The 26,999-nt window shown below is 45.1% G+C and overlaps 1 protein-coding gene across 4 annotated transcripts in view; it reads right to left on the bottom strand.

Moving 5' to 3' along the window:
* The window catches only part of EPRS (glutamyl-prolyl-tRNA synthetase), a 216,568-nt gene that overhangs the window by 71,921 nt on the left and 117,648 nt on the right, over positions 1 to 26,999 (bottom strand). For 2 of the 4 annotated variants that reach the window (XM_030196016.1, XM_030196018.1), the window contains 2 exons: positions 12,846 to 13,082; positions 9,955 to 10,191 (listed from right to left, as the gene is read on the bottom strand). In XM_030196016.1, the coding sequence (XP_030051876.1) occupies positions 9,955 to 10,191; positions 12,846 to 13,082 (474 nt within the window). The remainder of the gene's footprint in view (positions 1 to 9,954; positions 10,192 to 12,845; positions 13,083 to 26,999) is intronic. The other 2 variants (XM_030196017.1, XM_030196019.1) reach the window with 1 other exon arrangement.

Here is a 26,999-nt window from a genome sequence, read left to right as displayed (position 1 = left end):
ATTCCCCAAGGATTGGGTTGAGAACCACAGTTTTAGATCCCTGACACAGGAAAAGTGCCAAAATATAGTCTGAGTCGGGTCCATTTCAACAAAGTCCTCTTTTCATTCACCTTTTTAAAAATGGAATTTATAATAATAATTCACAAGTACCATACTTGTTCAAGGTGCTGGCATAGAGGATCTCTGCAAGGACATGGATGGAGCCTCAAGAAGAATCTGGGGCTGACCTGCAGCTGGCACAAGCACCTTTGATGCCTGAGTGGTATGCAGCTGACCTGCACCAGCTCCTCCCCGAGCATGGCTCGGAACTGCTCATTAAAGGTAGGCAATGGCGATGGCGGGGGAGCCAGGAGAGGCAGTCTGAGAAGGTGTCGGTGTTGAACCAGTAGTGGGGACCTAGCTGCCTGGAGACTTGCAAACTGGCACCTCTTCCAAAGAGAGGGAATACTCCTCATGGTGCCAGCACTTCTTGGGATCCGGTGATGCTGATGCCCCGGTGCTTCTGGCACCATGCACTGATGAGGACCAATGCTTATGCTTCATGGGCTTCCCCTGATGCTCAGCATTGCAGCCCTTCAATGCCAACAAGAAAGAACAACATTGAACCTGTAAGTGCTATCGATGTCAGGTCCAATGCTGACCAGTCCCAGGGGCCTACCCTCAATAACCGATATTGATAGAGGTGGAGAACTTATTGATGCCGGTGCACTCCCAGTGGATGCTGAACTCTTGGCAAACATCAAGGTCGACGTTCCGGTGCGCCGGTCTTCAGGAAGCCAAAAAGTCTCTCCTGTTGGGTATATCGCACCCAATGTGTCCTTGGTTTTATTTTCAAACAAACAGAACAAGATTTAGGCTCATTAGAACCAAGGCACCCAATGCAACAAGAGTGCAATTTCATCATGCAAATCACATGCTTACATTGGGTGCATATTTTAAAGCCACTGAGGGTCTTCTGGGAAATTGAGAAAAGAATCGAGGCTAAATTAAATTCCTCAACTGTGAAGAGTAAAAAGGGGAGCATTCAAACTGAGGTCAGTGAACCAGCCTAAACGAGCTTAGCAACTAGTGAAAAAGCAAAGATACTTACCTGTAATGGGTATTCTCTGAGGACAGAAGACTTCATATTCTGACAAGTGGGCGACGCTGATCCGCTTCGCCCAGTATGGCATTTGCTATAGTAAAAAAGAGAGCATTGTGGAGTGCGAGCCTCGCTCCACCGCGCATGCACAAGTGCCTTCCCGCCCCTCATGAATGTGGTCTCTTCAGTTTAATACAAAAGCAAAAAATAAGGTAAAAATAACAAAGGTGACAACTCCAAGGGGAGGTAGGAGGGATTGAGAGAATATGAAGCCTGTTGTCTTTGGAGAATACATGCTACAGGTACGTATATTTGCTTCCTCTGAGGACAAGCAGGCTTCTATCTTATCACAAGTGGGAAATCCCTAGCATTCAGGCTCAACCAAAACAACAAACATTGGTCAAATGGACCTCACAACAGCGATGACATTACACAGATTAACCTGAAACTATATACAATCTGAATGAGAGTGCAGCCTAGAGCACAATAATAACGGGCCTAGGAGGGTGGAGTTGGATTCTAGACCCCAAACAGATTCTGTAACACTACTGCCCAAATCGACTGTCGAGTCGGGTATCCTACTCAAGACAGTAGTGAGATGTGAATGTGTAGACTGAAGACCACATTGCAGCCTTACAAATTTCTTCAATGGAGGCTGACCTCAAATGGGATACCGATGCAGCCATGGCTCTGACAACCTAGCCTGGGCATAACTGAAGGAAATGCAATGTACCAATTAGAAATTGTGCATTTCCCAATGGCGACCCCCATCCTGTTGGGATCAAAAGAAACAAAATGTTCTACTCTCTTTGGAAGCTATAACGCATAAAACCTTATTTCCCTAGGGAAGTATTTCGAAGTTTAACTGTCTTTAGTCCTTAGGCGCCTTGATTACTGTAATGGGATATATGCAGGGTGCAAAGACATGCTTCTGAAAAAATTACAAACTGCCCAGAACACAGCTGCTAGGCTTATTTATGGTAAATCGAGGTTTGAAAGCTCAAGACCACTGCGTGAGAAATTGCATTGGCTCCCTGTAAAGGACCGAATAACATTTAAAATTTGCGCTCTGGTGCATAAAATTCTCTATGGTGAAGACCCTGAGTATATGGACACCCTTGTCAGCTTACCACCTCAAATCTCTTACAGATCAGCTCGCTTGTACTTAAATCTGCATTACCAAATCTACAGAGGCCTCAAGTATAAAACCACCTACGCCTCCACCTTTTCCTATATTAGTGGACAACTGTGGAATGGTCTACCTAAATTTGTGAAAATTACCCCTGATCATCTGACCTTCAAAAAATACCTTAAGACCTTCTTATTCGGAAAAGCTTACGCTCCTGACCCACCCCGCACTGCTGCCTATTGAATTCAATTTCTCTTTCCACATTTCCCCACCTCTGCTATTACTCCCTAGCCTCTTTCACTACAATACCGTTGACTGTTTGTTGTAGAATTGATGTATGATTTTTGTAAATTTCTGTAAGCCACATTGGGCCTGCCCTTGGGTGGGAAAATGTGGGATATAAATGCTATAAATAAATAAAAAGCTGGGTGGACTGTCTGTGGGGCCTTGTCCGCTCCATGTAGTAGACCAATGCTCTCTTGAAATCCAAGGTGTGCAAGCTGCTTTCGCCAGGATGGGTATGAGGTTGGGGAAAGAATGTTGGCACCACCTTCGGCAGGAACTTAGAGTGCGTGCGGAGGACTACTCTGTTGTGATGAAACTTAGTATAAGGTGCATCCACCACTAAGGCTTGAAGTTCACTGACCCTACAAGCTGAAGTAACAGCCACCAAGAAAATGGCATTCCAAGGTCAAGAACTTCAGATAGCAGGAATTCAGTGACTCAAAAGGAGCTTTCATCAGCTTGGTGAGAAGGACGCTGAGATCCCATGACACTGGTGGAGGTTTGACAGGGGACTTGACAAAAGCAAACCTCTCATGAAGTCAACAACTAAAGGCTCTCCAGAGATGGGCTTAACTTATACACATTGATAATTGCACTAAGGTGAACACTTACGGAGTTGGTCTTGAGACCAGACTCTGATAAGTGTAGAAGGTATTCAAGCAGGGTCTGCATAGGGCAAGTAAGAGGATTTAAAGACCTGCTCTCACACTAGACAGCAAACCTCCTCCATTTAAAAGAATAGCACACTCTTAATGGAATCTTTTCTGGAAGCCAGCAAGACACAGGAGATGCCCTCCGAGACCCCCAAGGAAACAAATTCTAGGCTCTCAGCATCAAAGCTGTGAGAGCCAGAGACTGGAGGCTGGGATGTAGAAGAGACCCATCATTCTGATGATGAGGGTCAAAAAGCACTCCAATATCCATAGTTCTTCAAAGGATAATTCCAGAAGAAAAGGGAACCATATCTGCCGCGGCCAGTATGGCATGATCAGAATCATGGTTTTGTGGTCTTGCTTAAGTTTCAACAAAGTTTTTCCCACTAGAGGTATTGAAGGATACACATACAGAAGACCTGACCCCCAACTGAGAAGAAAGGCATCTGACGTTAGTCTGTTCTGGGCCTGAAGCCTGGAACAGAACTGATGAACCTTGTGGTTGATCTGAGTGACAAAAAGATCCACCGATAGGAAGATCTTGTGGGCTATGTCCATATTGAGAGACCACTCATGCGGCTGCATTATCATGCTCAGCCTGTTGGGCAAGTAATTGTTTGCTTCCGTCAGATAAGTGGCTTAAAGGAACATGCTGTGTTGGCGAGCCCAATGGCACATCCGGACTTTTTCCGGTGCCCCCAGTTTGTTGGTGAAATAGATTGTAACCTGATTGTCTGTTTGGATGAGAACAATTTCGTGAAATAGCCAATCTCTGAAAGCTTTTTAGAGCGTTCCAGATCGCACGTAGCTCCAGGAGATTGATCTGAAGATTCATTTCCTTTGAGGACCAAGCACTTTGAGTGTGAAGCCCATCTACATGAGCTCCCCATCCCAGGAGAGATGCATCCATTGTCAGCACTTTTTGAAGCTGAGGACTTTGGAATGGAAGTCCAAAGTCAAACTGGATCAAATTGTCCACCACTGAAGAGAGCATATAAGCTCTGGGGGACACTTGCATGACACCTTCTAGGCTCCCCATGGCTTGATACCACTGAGAAGTCAAGGTCCATTAAGCTGATCTCATATAAAGACTTGTGATGGGTGTAACGTACACTGTGGAAGCCATGTGGTCCAACAATCTCAACATCTGCCAAGCTGTGCCCTGCTGAGAGGCATGAAGCTTGAAAGCGAGACAAGATTATCCGCTCTCATCTCCAGGAGGTAGGCTCGAACCATCTGTGCGTCAAGCAGGGCTCCTATGAACTCCAATCGCTGAACAGGGTATAGATGGAACTTGAGGTAGTTTAAAACAAACCCTAGTAGTTCGAGCACCTGAACAGTCATCCGAATGGACTCCTGAGTACCGTCCTATGAGGTGCTCTTCACCAGCCAATCGTTGAGATATGGGAACATATGGACTCCCAATCTGCATAACGATGCTGCAACTACCACTAGACATTTGGTGAAGACCCTGGGAGCTGATGTGAGGCCAAAAGGCAACATGCAGTACTGAAAGTGATTTGTTGCCAGACAAAATTGAAGATACTTCCGGTGAGCTGGAAGAATTGGGATGCGAGTATACGCATCTTTAAGTTCAGAGAGCACAGCCAATCATTTTTCTGAATCATTGGGAGAAGGGTGCCTAGGGAAACAATCCCGAACTCTTCTTGGACTAGGAATTTGTTCAGGGCCATTAGATCTAGAATGGGACGCATCCCCCCCCCCCCCCAGTCTTTTTCTGCACAAGTACCTGGAATAGAATCCCTGTCCTTCTTCCCCTGGTGGAACGGGTTCGATTGCATGGGCCTTCAGAAGGGCAGAGAGTTCCTCTGCAAATACCTGCCTGTGCCGACAGCTGAATGAATGCGATCTCGGTGGGCAATTTGGAGGTTTCAGATGCCAATTGAGGGTGTATCTGAGACGGACTATTTCAAGAGACCACTAGTCGGAGGTTATAAGAGGCCAACTTTGGTGAAAAAATTTCAGCCTCCCTCCATCCAGCAAGTCATTTGGGATGGACACTTTTAACCCTTTAGTGTCCAATGGACACTTTTAACCCTTTAGTGTCCAATGTTCCCGTAATAAGCCATATGGGAACAGATTAATGGGAACATTGGACACTATTAATGTGGCTATGCCCTGCCGGAGCCAGTCAAAAGCCCGTCCCTTGCTTTGCCTGGGGAGCAGCAGGGGCCTTAGTCATAAGCTGTTGACATGAACGAGTGCGCTAGGGCTGAGCCTGAGTAGGCTGGCGAGCCGAAGGGTTGTACCAATACTCAGGATAGTAGTAGGAACTCCTCTCCTTGGCTTGCTAAAAGTCCTCCTAGCTGAGGAGGTTGATGCAGAAGGCATCTGGCGGGAGAGAGAAGAAATGGTATCAGTGTGTTTCTTTATTTGGTCAGCGACCTCCTCAACCTTCTCTCCAAAAAGGTTACCCCCCCCCCTAGCAAAGAGCATCCACCAACTGCTGCTGAACAGAGTGTTCCAAGTCAGAAACATGTAGCAATGACAGTCTGCACATTGCTATAGTCTGCGCAGAGATCCTAGATTCTACATCAAGTGTTGTAAGTGCCCCTGGCCAAGAACTTTCGACACACCTTCTGATGCTTTGACCAACTGGTGAAAAGGTTCCGCGTGTTCCAGGGGGAGCATGTCAACCAAGTCTGAAAGCTATCACACTGGGTTTTGCAAGTACATGCTCATGAAGAGCTGGTAGGATTGTATACGGGAGATGAGCTTTGAAGCCTGGTACATCTTCTTCCCAAAAGAATCCAGGGTTCTAGCTTCTCTAGCGGAATCCACAGCACGGAATTGTGAGGCAAGTGAAGCCTATCAAAACTGTGTATCTGATACTGGATGTCAATTTTCTTGGGCATAACAGGGACTGACAGAGAATTTTGTGGAGTACCTCGTAGAGAGGGACAGTAACAGCCTCCTTAGGAGGAGATATATAGTCTAGGACCTTGAGCATCTTGTCCCTGGGCTCATCCTCCACTTCCAAAGGAAACAATGGCCTCAGCCTTTTCCTTTACAACAGATGACAATGAAAGGCTGTCTGGTGGAGACCTTCTCCTTTCAGGTGGAGGGGAGGGTTCAGAGGGAATCCCATAAGACTCATTTGAGGAAAAGTAACTGGGATCCTCCTCTGAACCCCATGAGCGCTCCTCTTCAGTGTCAGGACAGTACCTCCCTATGGGATTGCAGAGACCAAACCTGCCTCGGTGCCGAGGAACCATGTCTTCGAGAGTGGCAACAAGAAGTCAACTCCTGCCTCAATTCCAGTGAAGCTTCCTTCATCAACATCGAGAGAATGCCAGCGTGGGTGGCAGTCGACACTGGGGCCACAAGTGGGGCTGGTGTCAGGGGCCGCACCACAGGCTGAGGGTCAGGCGGGGCTGCAACAGGAGGTAGAGTAGGGAGTGGCCTAGTGGTTAGGGTGGTGGACTTTGGTCCTGGGGAACAGAGTTTGATTCCCACTTCAGGCACAGGCAGCTCCTTGTGACTCTGGGCAAGTCACTTAACCCTCCATTGCCCCATGTAAGCCGCATTGAGCCTGCCATGAGTGGGAAAGCGTAGGGTACAAAAATGTAACCAAAAAAAAAAAAAAAAAAGCACCCCCCAATACTGATGCACACCGTTGCATAAGGCCATCCAGCAGCTCAGAGAGCAAGGCCTGGATGCGCTCGAGGGCCGATAATGGGAAAAGCTGGGTGTCAGATGAGAAGAAGGTTGCAGAACCACTGGGGTCGACACAGGAGCAGGATCTCAGGCATCTCCTGTGGGGAGGGGGTGCGATCCTCTCAGTGCCGATGCTTTTCGGGTGCCGACTCCTTCGATGCCCCGGAGCTCCCGGCATCATGCGTCAAGGGCAACTGATGACTATGCTTCTTGGCCTTTGTCCGAAGCGTGTCATAAAGGCTCCTTGGTGGAGATGAGGACAGCGTCAAATCCTCACATTGGCTCAGGGTTGGTTCTGATGATGGACGGTCCCAGGGAGCTTGCACAGCAGGAAGCCTCGAGATAGGTGAAGACCCACTCGATGCTTTACTGTTCCCAGTGTCTAAGGGTCTAGAAGTAGCCATGCTTACCGATGGTCCCAATGCCGATGCTATGCTCGACATCAATGTCGACGCCTCCAACCTCGATGCCGACGTCAAAAAGCCAGACTTGGCTCCAAAAATCCTCTCTTGTTGAGCATCTCTAGAAACCTGGGTCCTCTTCTTCATGCGAAGACAGAGAACACAGTTAGCAGGGCTATGGTCAGGCCCAAGACCCCAAGAATGGGTGTCTTTTCCCGACATAGTCCGATTGCACTGGGTACAGCACTTAAAGCCACTGGGAATCTTCGTGGACATGGACGGAAAAACTTTGCTGGCTAAATTAAATGACTCAATGGTGCCTGAAAAAGGGGCAAGGCACGGAGAAAAACAAAATCAGGCCAAAAACAATTTAAAGAAATTAAAGGAAGGGTAAAAAGGGTTCTGATAAAAGGGGCCAAAGAGAAGACAGTAGAAAAATAGCCAGAAGGAACAAAATAGCTCTCAAAAACTAAGTGAGACGAGGACAAGAAACAACACCATATCCTCACACGGGAAAAAGGAGAACTGAAGAGACTGTGTTCGCGCAATAGGCGGGAAGGCACTCACGTATGCGCGGTGGAGCGCGGCTTGCGCTCCAGAAAGCTCTTTTTCTTTTTTAAACTATGGCAAATGCCAGACTGTGAATCGGCGTCACCCACTTGTAAGAAGATAGAAGCCTGCTTGTCCTTGGAGAATGAAAGGTAACTATGTGCTGAAAAAAACTACTAAAATTAAAGGGAAATTAAAAATATTTTTTTAAAAAGGAGCAAAATACCTGCATGGGAAGGCACTGCGAACTAGAGAGAAATACATACTAACAGGAGAACATGATAATGTGTCCCCCCCCCCCCCCCCCCCCCCACTCCACAGAAAAATGAAGACCGAGGAACCCACGCTCATGCGTCAGGTGGGAAGACACCAGTGCATGTGTGGTGGGACACTGCTAGAAAGTTTTAAGTTAAAATCACTAGTCAGTGTCCACACCAGCTGTGAGTACACAAACGGCCTGCTTGTCCTCAGAGAAAAATTTGTACCTGAGATAATGGAGGGTTAAGTGACTTGTTCTAAGTCACAAGGACCACCAATGAGATTAGCTTCCCAGCTCTCAGCCTGCTGTTGTAACCACTAAGTCACATCTCCTATCCCTCAACCCAATCCCAACTGTGCACACATTAGGCTGTTTTATGCTATTATGGAAAAAACAGATGTGGGTAAATGCATTATGATAATGATTTTCCTGAAGGTCATAAAAGAGGGAATGTTGACGGGGAGTGCTTAATATACCTAACATAATTGATGCACATCTGGGTATGGGTTATGTTGAACTGAGTGGGAAACAAATATTACCATAACCTCTTTGTGGTGCATACAAATACTGAAAAAGGAGTATTCAAACTAAAAAGGTACAACAGTAGTGCTGGTCAGGCTCTGAACACACAATTGGATGTGGGACTTGAATGGCTCTGATGAGTCCTTAGCAGTGTTGGGCAAGAAAAACTGGGAAGACTGGTCTTTATCTACCATCTACTATGTGGGGTACCTCAGGGTTCTATACTTTCTTTTCTCTTTTTAATATTTTCTTAAGCCCCCTTGCTACATTAATTCAAGACTTTAATATTTCTTTCCATATCTACACTGATGAAATCTTCTTACTCTATAAGGCCAACCCGTTCAACCCAGATTTACAACCTCTTCAACACTGCCTAGGAGCTGTCACCCAGTGGCTACCTTGAACCGTGACAAGACTGGTCTGTTAGCTAACAGGTCACCTTACACCTCCCTCTGAATCTCTCTCACTGCTCGATACTACAAGTTCTCCGCTTTCTAGTTTTCATTACTGAGGGGCGATTCTCGACTCTCGTCTTTCTTTCGAACCACAAGTATTTGCTCTCTGCAAGTCCAGGTTTGTCTTTTTTTTTTTTTGCAGCAGTTGCGATCAGTTTCCTCATTTTTTGATGACGACATTTCATTCCGTAATCTTATCTTTGTTGTCTAGACTAGACTACTGTAATGTAATTTACTTGGGGATTTCCATATCTTTACTCAAAAGGCTTCAGACAGTGCAAAATACAGCTATTTATCTTCTCTGTCATCTGCACAAACTTGATCATGTCACACCTGTCTTAAAGGATCATCACTGGCTACCGGTCAACATTTCGAATTCAGTCCAAAACTCTGCTCTTGACATTTAGGGTTTTCCAACAAGGTTCACCTTCTTATTTAACTTCACTGACTTTTCCTTACTCCCCGGCTTGGATCCTGTGATCTGTTAATGACTACTGTAAGGTCTCGCTGGGGCCCCGCTCAGCACAAATGGAGATTACTCACCACGGTGCCTTTTCCTTTGTGCTCCATACCTGTGGAATTTCATGCCGTTAACTTTGTGCAGCGAATTTGCCCTACAGAAATTTAAATCAATGCTTTAGGCCTGGCTATTTCAACAGGCCTATACTGGTGAGTGACGTCGGTGTGATGTGGTCTTGGTATCTGAATGACACTATTGACCTGGGTGTATGTTCTTGTTTGCAAGTGTCTTTTCTATTATTTATTATAGTTCCTTTCTTTTACTTTTTTTGGATTGCTAACCAATTTGTCCTGCCCAACAGTTAAAGAAGTATATCAAGTCATGAATGGATAAATAAATAATCTACTATGTTAGTATATTTTACTAAGTCCTCCCCAGGCTATCACACCACCATTACTGCTCTTCTGTAAAGATGAACTTACTTTTGCTGCTTTCTCTGCTTTCAGTTTCCGCACTTCTTCACCTTTGTCAGCCACCATGTTAAACAGAGCTCGAGCTTCCGTGGTGTCACAACCACTTTTCCCATCCATGCCTGTCACACGGGGAGAGGCAAACGTCACAGTGACTGGCTGCTGCCCAGGCTTATACTCCTGTCCAGTCTTCGCCTTATATTCAGCTTTCAGAGACAGTAGTAGTTTCACAGCTTCATCCACTTTATCCTGACAGAAAAAAATAGTGTTAGCTGTCTCAATGGTTTAATACTGCTACTCTTAATCACTTAGTGTACACAGCACTGCATAGATATGAGAGATAGTCCCTAGCCCAGAGAGCTTACAGGCCAGACTCACATGGCAAAGAGAATCTAAGAATTTTATTAGAGGGGAGTGGTAAAGATTTAAAAGCAACTTAAACGCAGTGAGTTTTTAGATTTGATTTGAAGATGATCAGAGGGAAAGTGGTACACCAACTCAGGGAGTCTTTTCCAGGCACAGAGAACAGCAAAGTGCTGAGTCACAAGGGAACAGATCAGTGTGACACACCCAACAAAGAGAATTAATTAGGAAGAGAGGTTAGGTAACGAATATCTTCCGCTCTCAAAGTAAAAAAAAAAAACAAACAAAGAGTGAGAGATGCTCATTGACATTGATCTGACTGCATGGCAGTCAAAGTATTTTATGTGATCAGCGGTAGCTGTTTCAGTTTGTTTTTCTGTTTACCAAGCACCTGGTTATTTCTGTTATAATACGCTGAAAATGTCAACATCATTGCTCAACTCATCCAATAGAGACTCCTGAGGAAGGCCTGTCACAGAAACACAGGCCCTTGTCGAGTCGGTGGATGAAAAAAAACAAAAAACAAATTGGATTTTACAGTATCGTCTGTCCATTTATTCATACCTTCACTGAGGTTGTGGGCTTGTAAAAAAGGGATAACATCTTCCTTTAACATCATTACAACTATATAATACAGCTCAATTTTGAATAGTCTGTAGTAATCTAAGTGTGAGATAGGTTTAGAGTAAGGGATAAATTTTAGCAATGTTAAAGAGGAAGAAACTATGTCTGAGCAGAGTTTTTGATGTGATAGACAAGAAGAAAGGGACAAAAGTGACACCAAGTTAAGGGCCTAGCAAATTGGAACATGCCATCCAAGGGGGGGGGGGGGGGGGGGATTGGGAGGAAAGATGACAACTTCCATCTTGGCCATGTTATACTTAACGTGGTCTTGGGACATCTGTGTCAGACAAGGCGGCTGGCATTTGGGACTGCACATTTGGGGGAAACTTTTGGTTAATATGAGTATATATGGACATTATCGGTATAAAAATGGTAGTGAAGGACATGGGAGGATATCAGAGTACTAAAAAAGAGTTAGAGAGAGAAAAGAGAAGCACGCCCAGGACAAAGCCCCGAGGTACACAGATTGATATCTGAATAGCAGTAGAGAAAGACCTATAGAATGCACTAAATGTACAAATGGAGAGGTGAGAAGAAAACCAAAATGGAACAGAATCTTGAAATCCAATTGAGTACAGTATGCCAAGGAAGAGACTGTGATCATCTGTGTCAAAAGCAGCAAGTAGGTTGAAGTGGTTGATGAATGAGTAAAGGCACTTAGACATATAGAAGTCACTAAATATTTTAGGAAGAGCAGATTCTGTGGAAATTAGAGGATGAAAGCCAGACAGAACTGAATCTAGAGCTGTTTGAGATGAAAAAGTACTACTACTGATAATAATAATTTCTACAGCGCTACTAGACATATGCAGCGCAGTACACAAAACACATAAGGGGCAGTGCCTGCTCAACAGAGCTTACAACTATTCATGGCAAACAGGACAAATAAGGGACTAGAGTATTGTGGGTACTTAACAGGTGAATAAGAGGTTAAGAGTTAAAAATGTAGGCTTTTAGCCTACATTTGAATAGAGCAAGAGATGGAGCATAAAATACCAACTCAGGAAGTCTAGGCATATGTCAAAGCAGTAAGAAAGGAATGATGCCTGGAATAAGCAGTAGAGGAGAAGGGTACAGATAAGAGTGACTTACCAGATGGCACTCTCATGCTCTCATGAGGGGGTGGGGGTACTGAAAGATAAGATGATAGATACTGAAGAGCTGCAGAACCAATGCACTTGTAAGTCAGTAACAGGAATTTGAACATATATGGAAATGGTAGCGGCCAATGAAGTGACTTGGAGAGGAGTTACGTGAGTGTAGCAACACTGGTGGAAGAGAAGTCGTGCAACAGAATTTAGAACAGATTGAAGGGGAGAGAGATGATTTAGGAAGAAAGTTGCATTAATCTAACTCGGGTATACATTTCAAGTAGCACATATCATGTACAAAGAGCTTATCTTGTTGGGCAGACTGGATGGACCGTACTAAGTTTAAGCAAAAGAAGGTTTGTCTGATGCAAGCAACTGTTAATCATATAAATTACTGCTATTTGGATGGTGCTAAATAAATATAACATGGTATTCTTATGAATTCTAGCATGAATAAAATTGAAGAAAATGGTGTACTCAGAAGCATTTATTTTACTGTATTTTGAGTGAGACAGAAAGAGGTGCAGATGTGGGACCTCTGTGACTTACTAAGGTCAATAAGATTGGTATTTTACATCACTTATAAGCAACAGCAGCATCGTGCCATGTATGTGTCAGGTAGGTACTTGTATGGGGAAGAGAGATCAGTGAACATGAGTTTAATGGTTCAATCAAATAGGAACAAATTTATGAAAGCAAACTCTGAGACTGCATTTGGCTCAAGAAATATCCCTTTGCCAGTACATCTTCTTGGAAATACTTTATTCTCTGGGTATAAACACACATCTAAACAGTAGAACCCTGCAGCGTGGAACACCAGCATACCTTGGGAGCTTTTTCCGATTTGAGTCTGCGTACTACTTCTCCTTGTTCTGCTACTTTTTCATATAGTGCTTTGCTGTCCACAACACTAGGGCACATATGAGAAAGAGAAGAAGCAGAGGAAGAGCTGGAAGAAAGCTGAGTGACAGAGGGGCTCCTGGGTTTATATTCCTGGCCTGTTGCTTGTTTATATTCAGCTTTTAGGGAAAGAAGTGTTTTCACAGCAGCATCTACCTGCTCCTAAAGAAAAGAAAAGAGGCAGGAAGTGAGGCAGCACCTACAGAAACAGGAAGCTTAGCTGTGAGAGAAAATGTTCAGTACACCAAAGACCAGCAGAAAACTGTAGATATCCAACAGGCTAAGAGCTGATAGAGGTGGGTAGATAGGCAGGCTGATGATTGGACGCCATCAGATTGCTCACTTTGTAGCTTTTAGCTATCTGTACTCTACAGTACTGTGCATAATTGTAAGTTTACTCATGCTTTTCTGTGGACAAAGCTGACACACAATACATGTTACAATAGGCCTTGTATCATACACAGTGTGTCAACATAAAAATATAAATACAAGATACATCAGGATAAAAATTCCTACTGCAATCTAATAAGGCAAAATATCAAAAAAGAGAAATAAAAAGATACAATCTACAATAGAAGGAAAGAATAGGTGAGGAAAAAGCAGAAAAGGAGAGGGAAGAAAAGAACAATAAAAGGGCAGGAAAGAAAAAAATGAGAAAAGTGTGAGAGAAAAGAATGAAGAATGAGGACAAAAAAGGCTGGCGAGGGAAGGCAGCAGAGGGGGGCAGAGAAAGGGATGGGAAGACTCAAAAGGTATGGGAACACAGAGTGCAAGAAGCTATGGAGCCTCATCACATGACAGACTGCTAGAAAGTTTCAGCTTGTAAACCTAAAGTCACAAGAAGTCTCACTGCTTTACATAAAAATGGAAAACCTTTTTTTGTATTCTGTGCCATTAACTCTCAACACACTCTCACCATCCATTTACTATGTAATTTCATGCAATGACATCAAGGCCCCTTTAACTACTTTCTAGCTATATCATTTGGAAGAAGGGTAAATACTGAATCACCTTCAAAGACACAATCATCTTTAAATTTTCACTGTGTCATGTGATAAAGTATCTTGAGAAACAGAAATACCCAATTTAAAGATGGAAGAACTAAACAAAGAAGCAGTTTAGTTTAGTTTATTAAACATTTGATATACCGCTCTTCACAGGGGTATCATAGCAGTGTACAAAACAATAGGCTGGAAAAGAACTATAAATTGCAAACGGGAAAGAGTAAAAAAAAAAAAACAAAAAAAATCAGGTAAGCCACTATTCCAGGCCAGGGTTATCAAAGCGGTGTGGCAAATGTTTTTATTTACCACTGTGTGTGTGCAGTCTGCACAGAATGAGACCGAACTTTGGTATAAACCCTACATATCCAGTTCTATAAACATACCTAGCATGCACAGAAACTTTCCCAACAGTGGGTAACAGTAATAGAAACTAAGACACTAGCAGGATCCCTCATCACAGTCACAGATTCAATATAGTCTTTTCCCTCATTAAAACGGAGAATAAAAGAACTACAAATTAGAAAACAAATGCAAAAACTGGAAATCCTAAGAATCCAGCATCTGCATGCAATGCAATACTAGAGAAAACAAACAAACAGAACTGGATTTAAGCACATAAGCACTGCCATTCATAGGAGCCAACTTTTTAAAATGATTGGGGGTAGGAAGAGGTCACGTGATGCACTGAGAGCGCCAGCAGCATAGCAGCTGAGCTCCTGGATCCCCGCTCCTTGTTTTGCCTGAAAACAGCAACTAAATAAAATTCCGGCAGCCTCTGACCTGGTGAGTCGAAGCGGGAAGGTGTATGAACCAGTTCTTAGTCTCCATGCCAGCGGGATCTACAAAAAGAAGTGTTCGGACCGAGAAAGGAAAATCGCCGCCTGTGCTCGCGGTATCCAAGATGGCGGACGGGGAGCCGGGAACGCATGCCGAGTTTTCGGAGCGGCAGCTCGCGCAGATCTCAAAAGTGATCGAGATAGCCTTAGAGCCCCGATTCGAATCCCTGGCAACCCAGTTGAACAAAATGGATGTCAACATCGCGGAGATCTCGAAGCGCACGCAAGACCTAGAGCAACGAATGTCCGACATGGAAGACACGTGGGCCACAAGCGCGCCAAAGATAGAAGAGCTGGAAGCAAAGATCAATGTGCAGGCTGAGAAACTGGAGGATTTAGAAAATAGGGCCTGCCGCTCCAATTTGAGGCTGGTAGGCATACCTGAGTCTGTGTCTGACAAAATGCTGGGGCCCATGCTGGAAAATTGGCTTCAAAAGGAGTTTGCACTCTCAGACAGCAGAGGGGGCCTCTGTATCGAAAGGGCACACAGGCTCGGGAGATTCCAAGAAGGCAAGAAGCCACGAGTTGTGATAATTAAAATACACAACTTCATACACAAAGAGATCATGCATGGATACAAATTAAAAAGAGATGCACTAAATCTACACAAAGCTTTTCGAGGATAGCACACATTAGATCGGCAATAGACATTTATTCCTTTTGAATTCATCCCTCTCCGAACTATTATTATACATTCTTTTTCACAACACTTTACCCAACTTACACCCTCTTCCGCTCCCTACCTCTACCACCTTCCTCCCTTATCCTTTCTTAGTCCACCTCTTTATATATTATATTCAAATGTTTTATCCATTTTGTGCTATCTTGTAAATTTGTTTTTTATGTAAGCCGCATTGAGCCTGCTATACGTGGGAAAGCGCGGGTTATAAATGTTACAATACAATACATCACCCTAACACAATGTGGGTCTCTGCATGCCCCATTAAGGTCAGTTCTGTCCAGGCATAACAAGAGAGATACAATCTGCTAATGAATTGGAAACAGCAAATACAAAGACGCTAAGTAAACTGGGTTGCGCAAAAAAAAAAAAAAAAACCTGGGTGGATGTTTTAGGGTCTGAGTTTGCTCCAGATATAAGGCAGCAATTAAAAGTATGCAGAACTACTTCACTTATGTGACCCAAGGAGAAATGCTAATTAAAAAGAAAGTCTGTCATTGACATAAGCAGAAACTAAGGGTGGTGCTCTCTACACTAAATTTCATGATAATTGGATGAGTGCAAAAGTGAATAAGTCGTTATGACCTAGAGCCTGCCAATTCTGTTGGCTGCAACAACCACTGCAAAAAAGCAAGTCAGATATTTGAGCTCACATGAATTCAAAGCACATAAAACCCCTGCTTTTATCAGTTAAACCTGAACCACTCTGGAATACCATGACACAGCAGCATGATTAAACTGAAGCAATGTCCACATAACTCTGACAGCTAAAGCCTGTATAGAAGCAGGGGTTTTTGCTGTGTCACAGCAGATTTAACCATAAGCAGAGTACGCACGTGTATACAGGCATCTGCACTGCCTGTGTACAAGTATCTTTTACAGCAGCATAAATGCATGGTTGTGCTCCTACTACCTAAAAGGTCTCAGGGTCCTATTAAACTTCAGCAGCACCTATAGCTGTTTCATTCCAGCTGTACTCGTTGGCAGGACTCCTGTCACCACAAAGCAGTAAAGTGGGGCACAAAGGCAGACGACTGTCTAGGGAGGAATGGCCTAGTGGTTAGGGTGGTGGACTCTGGTCCTGGGGAACTGAGTTCGATTCCCACTTCAGGCACAGGCAGCTCCTTGTGGGCAAGTCACTTAACCCTCCATTGCCCCATGTAAGCCACATTGAGTCTGCCATGAGTGGGAAAGCGCGGGGTACAAATGTAACAAAAATAAAAATAAATAAATAAAAAATAAAAATATGCCCAAGGACAGCTGGAGTAAAAATCCACTATTGTACAAAGTGGTGATGAGTTGGTTGTGAGGCTGGACTCCGATATAGAAGGTATTCAAGCTGCTTCTGAGAGTCTGAAATGAAGAACTTAGCATCAATAGTGAACTACTTGCATTATGAAGTAGAAAAACTTCCTGTGTGAAGAGCGAATTCAGTATGTGAGTATATGTATCTTTGAAAGCCATGGAGCGTAATCAGTGTTCCATAACTAGGAGAGAAGCGGACTGAAACTAAACTTTTCCTGAAAAAGAAATTTGCTCAGATATCTCAGATCCAAGATCACGCTCATACCTCCTGCTTTGAATTTAAAATATCTGGAATAGAAGCTCTTGTTTTCAACTGAGAAAAAGCAGTAGATAAGGTTCCAATTGTCCCAGTGAAGCGTGCACATCTTGATTTTTAGTAGCCATTTGTTCTTTAGTTTCCAAATGTCAGAACTTCAAAAAAAAAAAAAGCAGCCTTCCTCCAACTGGAACTCATTTATGAATTTCCCCTTAAAAGGCTGATTACGTCATTCCTCAAAAACATGAAGTAGTTCTGAACCTTGGGCTCCTGTCTCCCACCTCTCTGACGAGACTTCGGAAGCAGCAGCTGCAACTATTGTTCCTACTGCCTCTGCCCTGGGAACTGGTTGCAGCTCCTTCTGTGAAAGCAGAAAGGCTGCTTTCCTAATGTGGAAGGTGGAGCAACAGTCTTATGAAATCAACAGTCTCTGATCTTGTTGCCAGAAATTTTCCCCTATCCAGTGAAGAGATGGGTTTGTCACTAAAAGTACTTAAGTAAAAAGTAAAAGTACTTGCTTCAAAAGTAGTGAAGTAAAAGTACAAAGCTTTATCCCCCCCCCCAAAAAAAAACACTCAAGTTAAAAAGTACAGTTCTTAAAACTACTTTTTTTTACTACAAAGTAAAAAGTATTCTTAAGTCAGACCACAATCTAGTATGCTTACAAGCTGCAGTATCGTATTGTGAATATGTACATATCAACTTGTGATCTGTCTAGATCTCTGAGGGTACAATGGAACAGAAACAAAACAGCTTGAACATATGATGCACAATCCTTCATAAACGTAAATGCATTGCAGAGTAAAAAGAACACAACTGATTGTTAAGTATAAAAAGCATACCTTGTCATAGACAACTGGTATAGAAAGGGCGGCATACACACTTGAGCAGTGTACCAACAGCTACCTTTCAAGTACAAAAATGATACTAAAGAGAGTGCAAAACCATATTCTCTGTCTGGTCATTGTCAATTACTTAACGGAGGCCCAGCAGTGGGGGTATCACTGGAGAGCTGGCCATCTAGCCCTTTTTGGATTCAGTATGCTCAATCTGTTATCTTGTAAAGAATGCAGATTTCTAAGAGGCGTATAAGAAAGGGTCACTGAATGTAAATAATCCGGGTATTATTATTATTATTTATTGCATTTGTACCCCACATTATCCCACCTTTTTGCAGGCTCAATGTGGCTTACAGAGTAAGGTTATGATGAGTCAATACATGATTGAAATACAGTTGATCATAAGCTGAGGTAAAAGAGGTAATAGCTGGGCGGACGTTGGGTAGGTTGTGTGAGAAGTGTTTTAGGTGTGTTTGGGTGATTTGGGGGATGAATTGTATCACTGAGGGTGACTTTTGTAAGCTTTGTTAAAGAGGTGTGTTTGCAGAGCTTTGCGGAAGCTGGTTAGATTGTTCATGGTTTTCAGGGTTTTGGGTAGCGCATTCCAAAATTGTGTGCTTTTGTAAGCAAAGGTCGTAGCATAAGCCTGTTTGTATTTCACTCCTTTGCAGCTGGGGAAGGTGAAATTAGGCCTTACCTGCTAATTTTCTTTCCTCTAGACCCTCCAGACCGGTCAAGACGCTTGGGAAATTGGAGACCTTTCTAAAGCGGAGTTTTGATCTGTCTGCCTTGGCGCTACAAGCGTCTGTTTGTGGAGGTCTGGTGGCTCGGGCCTGTTTTCGCTGGGCGGAGAGGCTCCTGGATAGCCCGCAGGCGGATAGGGCTTCTCTTGTTCAAGATCTGGCCAAGTTGGAGATGGGGTCGTCGTTCTTGGCGGATGCGCTGTACGATTTGTTGAGGGCCTCTGCTAAGAACATGACCTTTGCGGTGGCGGCTAGGCGGGCCCTGTGGTTGCGGGGCTGGGTGGCCGATGCCGCCTCCAAGACTAAACTTTGTTCCCTCCCTTTTAGGGGCTCTCTGCTTTTCGGGGAGGAATTGGATAAGTTGGTGAAGGGTCTTGGTGATGCTAAGGCCCCTCAGCTTCCTGAGCTTCGTCCCAAGGTGTCTAAGGGGGCAGCAGGGCGGGGGCGTTTTCAGGAGGCTCGGCGTTATCGGCCCGGTAGGTCTTCTGGGGGGACTAGGGGTCGGTTTTTCCAGAGAACCCAGCCCTTTCGAGGTGGCCGTCGCGGGGGGCGAGGCTCCTTTTCGGGAGCGTCCGGTACGTCCCGTGTGTCTCAATGATGGTTTGGGGACCCAGCCTCTGGTTCGCGTGGGGGCTCGATTGCGCTTGTTTTACCAGAGGTGGGTCCAGATCACGTCGGACCAGTGGGTCCTACAGATAGTGCGAGACGGGTACGCCCTAGAATTCGACAGTCCCCTCTCCGATTTCTTTCTCGTGTCTCCCTGTCATTCAAGATACAAGGCAAGAGCAGTACGGACCACTCTGTCGCGTCTAATCGGTTTAGGGGCGGTGGTACCTGTTCCCAGGTTAGAAAGAGGTACGGGCTGTTACTCCATTTACTTCGTGGTGCCCAAGAAGGAAGAGGGTGCCTTCCGGCCCATTTTAGACCTCAAGAAGGTCAATGCAGCTCTAAAGGTTCCCTCCTTTCGGATGGAGACATTGCGCTCAGTTATTGTAGCGGTGCAAGAAGGAGAGTTTCTGACGTCTCTAGATCTGACAGAGGCTTACTTACACATTCCCATTCTAGAGGCGCACCAGCGTTTTCTTCGCTTTGTGGTCTTAGGGAGACATTTTCAGTTTTGTGCGCTTCCTTTCGGTCTGGCGACTGCGCCTCGCACCTTCTCCAAGGTGATGGTGGTGGTGGCAGCGGCGCTGCGCTTGCAGGGCATTTTGGTTCATCCGTATCTGGACGACTGGTTGATTCGGGCCAAATCAAGGTCAGAGAGCGAGGAGGCCACCGGCCGTGTGGTGACCTTCTTGCAGTCGCTCGGTTGGGTGGTCAATCTGGCAAAGTGTCACCTGGTGCCTTCCCAGTCCCTGGAGTATCTGGGAGTTCGCTTCGACACGAAGAAGGGCCGGGTGTTTTTGACAGCTCCTCGCATCTCCAAGCTGCAAGAACAGATCCGTCGGCTCCGAGCGCAGAGGGCGCCTTCGGCGCGGGCGTATCTTCAGGTGTTGGGGCTGATGGCAGCAACAATAGAGGTGGTTCCTTGGGCCAGGGCCCATATGAGAGAATTACAGAGAGCCTTGTTGTCTCGTTGGTCCCCTCAGTCTCAGGACCTGGAGGAGAGTTTCCCTCTGTCGGGGGTTGCCCGTCGCAGCCTTCGCTGGTGGCTCCACTCGCCGAATCTAGCGAAGGGCATGTCGCTGGACGCTCCCAATTGGACGGTGCTGACCACGGATGCGAGTCTCTCGGGCTGGGGAGCGCATTGCCTGGGTCAGGTAGCCCAGGGACGTTGGACGTTGGAGGAAGCATCTTGGTCCATCAATCGCCTGGAGACTCGAGCAATTCGGTTGGCTCTTCGGTCCTTTCACAGCCTGTTAGAAGGCAAGGCAGTCAGGGTTCTTTCCGACAATGCCACGGCCGTCGCATATGTAAATCGGCAGGGGGGAACGAAGAGCCAAGCGTTAGCTGTGGAGGCGGCGGAGTTAATGTTGTGGGCAGAAGCTCATCTTCAGGGTCTCTCGGCGGGACACGTGGCAGGGGTGGACAACGTGAGCGCGGCATTCCAAAATTGTGTGCTTTTGTAAGCAAAGGTCGTAGCATAAGCCTGTTTGTATTTCACTCCTTTGCAGCTGGGGAAATTCAGATTTAGGAATTTGCGGGCCGATCTTTTGGCGTTTCTGGGCGGTAGGTCCACTAGGTTTAGCATATAGAGTGGGGTGTCTGCGTGAATGATTTTGTGCACGGTTGTGCAGATCTTGAACTCAATTCATTCCTTGAGCGGAAGCCAATGTAGTTTCTCTCTTAGGGGCTTCGCACTTTCATATTTAGGTTTTCCAAAGATGAGTCTGGCTGCCGTGTTTTGGGTTGTTTGGAGTTTTTTGATGGTCTGTTCTTTACAGCCTGCGTACAGGGTGTTGCAGTAGTCCAAGTGGCTTATAACTAGTGACTGTACTAGGGTGCGAAAGATGTTTCTTGGGAAAAAAGGTTTAATTCTTTTGAGTTTCCACATTGATTGAAACATTTTTTTTGTTGTGTTCTTCACGTGGGTATCGAGTGTGAGGTTTCGATCAATGGTGACTCCAAGAATTTTCAGGTTTTCTGATATAGGAAGTGTGCAGTAAGGTGTGGTTATAGTGGAGTAATTGTTTGCATTGTATTGAGAGGTGATAACTAGGCATTGAGTTTTTTCGGCGTTGAGGTTTAGCCGGAATGAGTCCGCCCATGAGTGCATGACCTGGAAGCTCTGGTTGATCTCATTAGTTATTTCGTTTAAGTCCTTCTTAAACGGGATGTGGATTGTGACGTCATCGGCATATATGTAGGGGTTAAGGTTTTGAGTGGCCAAGAGTTTATCCATAATACACTTTAGGAGGTAAAATAAATAACTTACTATCACAGCTGTGGTCACACTCCGTGCCCCAGCTCACCTGCTGGCCTCGGCAGGCATCGAGGTCGGGCTCTGCGGCCTTCTCTGGGGTCCTGGGTTGCTTCTTTGGCGCAGCAGGCTGCCTGCACCGCTGCCTCTGGCACCTGCTTGTCATGCGGGCTGCTCCTCCTTGACCTCCAGCACCAGCCGATGCCGGCTTTCGTAGGCATGCACGTGCACAGGAAACCCTGTTTTAAAGGGCCAGCTGCAGGAAAGCTTCAGGACACCCATTGATGACATCAAGAGTTGGGGCCTATACAAGTGATCTTGTGACTTCTATGCACTGCCTTTGCATCAGGTCTCCTAGCCTTTGCTTGATGTTGCCTGCCTTCTTTACAGTCCGTTTTGCTAGCCAGCCTGCCCTTGTTCCAGTCTATGTCTCCAGCCAGCCTGTCGTTCTTCCAGTCTGTCTCTCCAGCCAACCTGTCCTTGTTCCTTTCCTCGGATTGACTTCTCGGCTCAAGACCTAAGCATGTCTCCTCGATTTCTCTGGACCGCCACCTGCCCTGACTCTGCTTGCTTGACCGTGCTTTGTTTGCAGCCTGTCCTGAGCTCCGGGATTGTTTGGACTTTCTTGAGTCTCTGTTACAATACTGCCCACTCCCTAAACCTGGGAAAGATAGCTCGTATAGACCAATTTCCCTCCTCAACTTGGATGTTAAATTGTTGATGAGTATTTTGGCTAATAGATTGAACAGGCACATTTCAGATCTCATAGGGGAGGATCAGTATGGTTTCATTCCCTAAGATCGACAGGGGATAACAGTGGGTGGCCAAGTCATCTTAACTACTATACAAAACACATACAGACATTCATGGTTTTATTAGCTAAAGACGCCGAAAAGACATTCGACCGGGTTGAATAGCCTTTTATGTGGGAGGTCTTGGATGTCATGGGTTTCAGCCTCCACTTTAAGACTTAGATCTCTGCTTTATACTCCACCCCAAAGGCCAAGATAAGGGTGAACGGTGGGTATTCGGATGTTTCTCCTCTGGGACAAGGTACTAGGCAGGGATGGCCTTTGTCCCCTCTTCTTTTTGGACTAACAGTGCATATTCGACAAGCTGAGGATATTAAGGGTCTGCAGGTAGGGCCAGAGGAACTTAAAATTTTCTTATTTGCAGACAACATATTGTTAACAGTCAGAGTTTGAGCTCTCTTTGCCATGTATAATTAATAATCTGAATAGGTATGGGGCTCTCTCTGGCTTCAGAATGAATGCTAGTAAGTCTGAAATCTTGAACATATCTCTAGATCCCACTGACTAAACTATATTACCTTTCAGCTGGGCGAGGGGTCATATAAGATATTTAGGGATTAGTATTTGTCCAGAATATACAATGCTTTGAAGGAGCTTTCTTTGGCTCTTGATCGCTGACATGGACCGACACATACCAGGCTGGGTTGGGTGGCTATAAGCAACAGTGGAGATTTTTATATGTATGCCAGACCCTACCCATATTAATTCCTAAGCTAATTTTTGTAAGTTCGTAAACTCTGACAGTAATGGGTATTGATAAGAAAGAGGCATGAGAATAGACTGGGGCTCCCAGACGTTGAAAGATATTTTGGGGCTGCACAGACACAGAGGGGCATAATCGAACGCAAACGCCTATCTCCATGGGTGTTTATCTCCAAGAACAGGTCCGTGAAGGGGTGGGCCGAACCGTATTTTCGAAAAAATGGACGTTTTTGAGCTGGGCGTTTGTTTTTTTTTTAGCGATAATGGAAACTAAAAACGCCCAGCTCAAAAACGTCCTAATCCGAGCCATTTGGTCGTGGGAGGGGCCAGGATTGGTAGTACACTGGCCCCCCTGATATGCCAGGACACCAACTGGGCACCTAGGTCAGTGCGGTGGACTTCAGAAAAAGCTCCCACATGCATAGCTCCCTTACCACGGGTGCTGAGCTCCCAACCCCCCTCCCCCCCCAAAAAAAAACCCACTACCCACAAATGTACAACACTACCATAGCTCTTAGGGGTGAAGGGGGCACCTACATGTGGGTAACAGTGGGTTTTGGAGGCCTCCCATTTACCAGCACAATTGTTACAGGTAGGGGGGGATGGGCCTGGGGCCACCTGGCTGAAGTGCACTGCGGTACCGACTAAAAGTGCTCCAGGGACCTGCATACACGCAGGCCTCTAGGACTTGTTGCTGCTGTTCAACATTGGCACACCACTTGACACCTGAAGACTAATTTCTCCGAAAACGTCCTTTATTGGAATAAGTATGTTTACTCACAGTTAACTGCAGAGGTTGTGCCCCACTGGTAACGAGTCTCCCTGGTACTGAGATTAGCAGTAGGTCAGAACTGGCAGAATGCTGTACAATACCCTCTTTCAGCCACATTCAAGGTAAGAACTAAGTTGTCTAATGTGGCTAACACAGGAAAGGGAACTAAAACTGGCTTACAAAAATGGCCACTACTGCATGGACTACAACAGGAAACAGAACAGGGCACACTCTGACCCAGTAGGCAGGGGGAAAAGCACCATGGGAGAAGAGCCTACCAACTACCAACATCGTGAGACTAACACAAGCTAATGAAATCACGGAGCCAAATACCCTACACCCACCACAATGCAATGCTGATGTGACCCTGTAGTGCACCCAAGAGCCACATCTGACCCAGGGAAAGGCTGTGACAGGATCGAACACATTCTGCTGTCATGGAGGTGGGTACGGCATTTGAGGCTGGCATACAGGCTGGGAAAAATGTTTTTAAAGTGGGTTGTTTTTTTTTGGGTGGGAGGGGGTTAGTGACCACTGGGGGAGTCCGGGGACGTCATCCCCGATTCTCTCCAGTGGTCATCTGGGCAGTTGGAGCACTTTTTTGGGACTTGTTCGTGAAAAAAAAGGGTCCAAAAAAAGTGACCCAAAATTGCGGTAAAAACGCCTTTTTTTTTTATCATCAGCTATAGATGCCCATCTCTCCTCAGCTGATAACCACACCCCAGTCCCACCTCCAACATGCCCCCGTCAACTTTATTCGTTTCCGCGACGGAGTGCAGTTTGAAATGCCCAAAACCGGCTTTCGATTATACCGATTTGGGCGCCTTTGCGAGAAAAACGCCCATCTCCCGATTTGGGTCGAAATATAGGTGTTTTCTCTTTCGATTATAAGCTGGACAGTCCCTTCTATCATGGGGTACAGGCTCTCCCATTCCATGGGTAAGAACAGAATGAGTTTTACTGGGAAAGGTTACCTGCCAGCAGGTATTATGGATACAATTATGTGTGCCCAGAAGGTGGAAACTTCAGAATACCATCCTAAAGTTTTGTGACACTGAGCCAGAATGTGTGGCAAGCAAAAAAGATCTCAGTGCTTGCCCTATTACCTGTTCGTACCTCACTTGTGCTGGGATGAACACCAAGTTTTTCAGAACCAGGAGCAGAAAGGGTTGGCACATATCAGCTATATGGGGAAGGTGTCCTTTGTTCTTTTTCAGCTTTACAGACAAGATATCAAATATTACAAAAAGATTTTTACACCTATCTACAACTTACACATTTGGTTCTGGACAAACCATTCAGGAGCAGATTCCTAGGGGTCTTAAACCCCCTTTGAGGAATTTTTGTCGTGTGGGGTAAGTCAACCCAAAGTCATACCAATCCTTTATGATTTACTGGGACAACAGGAATCTTTGATGGTTCCATCTTTTATTGAGCATTGGGAGGAAGATTTGGGACGCCCTTTTGCACAGCAGGAATGGGCTAAGGCGTGGGATAAACATAAAGGAATCTTGTTCAGAAGGAATGGATCCTAAGGAGCTTAGCCGAGATTGGGTGGCAGAGCCGGTGGCGGGAGGCGGGGATAGTGCTGGGCAGACTTATACGGTCTGTGCCAGAGCCGGTGGTGGGAGGCGGGGCTGGTGGTTGGGAGGCGGGGATAGTGCTGGGCAGACTTACACGGTCTGTGCCCTGAAAAGGACAGGTACAAATCAAGGTAAGGTATACACAAAAAGTAGCGCATATGAGTTTATCTCGTAGGGCAGACTGGATGGACCATGCAGGTCTTTTTCTGCCGTCATTTACTATGTTATTATCTGAACACATTTCACCTTTCCGTGTCCGATGACCTAGTGGAGAATAGGCTGAAATCGCTGTACAGATGGGTACACTTCTCCTCTGCCCAAATAGCATGTTTTGATCCTTTATAGAAGGGCAATTTCTGAAAAGGTTGTGGTGGAAAGGGTACCTATCTTCATATTTGGTGGGAATGCCCCTTTATTACATAGTTATGGAATGGATGCGCTAAGCTATTTTCACTGATGTTTTCTACCTCAATTACAGCAGATCCAGTTCTCTTCTTCCTTCATATCAGACATGACTATTCCATGAGGAGCGTTGAAGGTGTTATTACCTTGCATGGCATCTATCTGTCGTGAGATGGAAAAATGTTGGAATTCTGCAGCTCTCCCCTGATTGCCATGGTTAAGAAGTGCTTTGTGGGACGTGTATTATTTGAGTAAGCTGACAGCTCAGAGATGTGGTAGTGTTGCAGCTTCTGACAGAATTTGGGAGCCTTTTATGACATACTAGAGAACTAAACCTTAACTTCTTGAAGATGACTTCTCATAGTGTTCTGATGTATCCCCACTAATCTAAGATATGTTTAAAAAAAAAAAAAGAAAGATTCAGAAGAAAGTCAAGTTACAAGTTTATAATCCCAACTCACCACTTATCTATGCTCTGCTTTTAATATTAAAAGTGTTTTCATGATGGAATCTAACTGACCCTAAAGAAGGAAAAGAATAGGTGAAAAAGAGCAAGAGATGGGTAGAATCAGTCCTCCAATCCCACCCTATGCCTTGTACAAGAACCATATTATGTTCACTGATCACTGCTATGTAAAACCTAGAACTGAAGGCCACTAAACTCAAAATCCAAAGAGTAGTAGGAAAAAACCAGCACTGTAGTACTTAGCCATCTCCAGGTATATTGAGGTGATTTGCAACTTCCAAACTCAGTATACAGAAACCATTTACTAAGAGCCAGTGGTCCATGAAGCAGCAAGGCGGACTTGCATTTGGAGCTGGATTTTAGATCTGAGATTTGATTATCTTTCCAAATCTTTCAAGGCATGATACAAGCAGGTAATCTATATTTAAGCTGAATAAATGAAGGGCGAAATAATTTGCCAAAGGAAAGACAGTGGAAGAAGCAGGATTTGAATAGAAGCTTTCATAGCTCTCAGTTTGCTGCTCTAACCACTATGCTTACTTCTCCACTCTCAAAAGTGGAAGAACATAAGAGATGAAAAGATTAAAAACGAAGCATAGCTTAGTGGCAGTGCTGCCATATGGAATCTCAGAGTACAATTAAATAGCCCCATTTCTCTCTTCCTTGGGCTGGTTTTCCTTTATCCTTTGTACATTAGCCAAATCATCCATGCAAGGCAACCTGTCACCTTTCCAAACTCTGACAACATACCAAAACCATACCACTATGTCAAGCAGGTTGATCTTGCCAGCTCTTTCAAGGATCTCAATTTAGCCATATC

The sequence above is a fragment of the Microcaecilia unicolor genome, chromosome 3, assembly GCF_901765095.1.
Source record: "Microcaecilia unicolor chromosome 3, aMicUni1.1, whole genome shotgun sequence".
NCBI lineage: Eukaryota > Metazoa > Chordata > Amphibia > Gymnophiona > Siphonopidae > Microcaecilia > Microcaecilia unicolor.
This window is presented reverse-complemented; position numbering and strand designations above follow the sequence as displayed.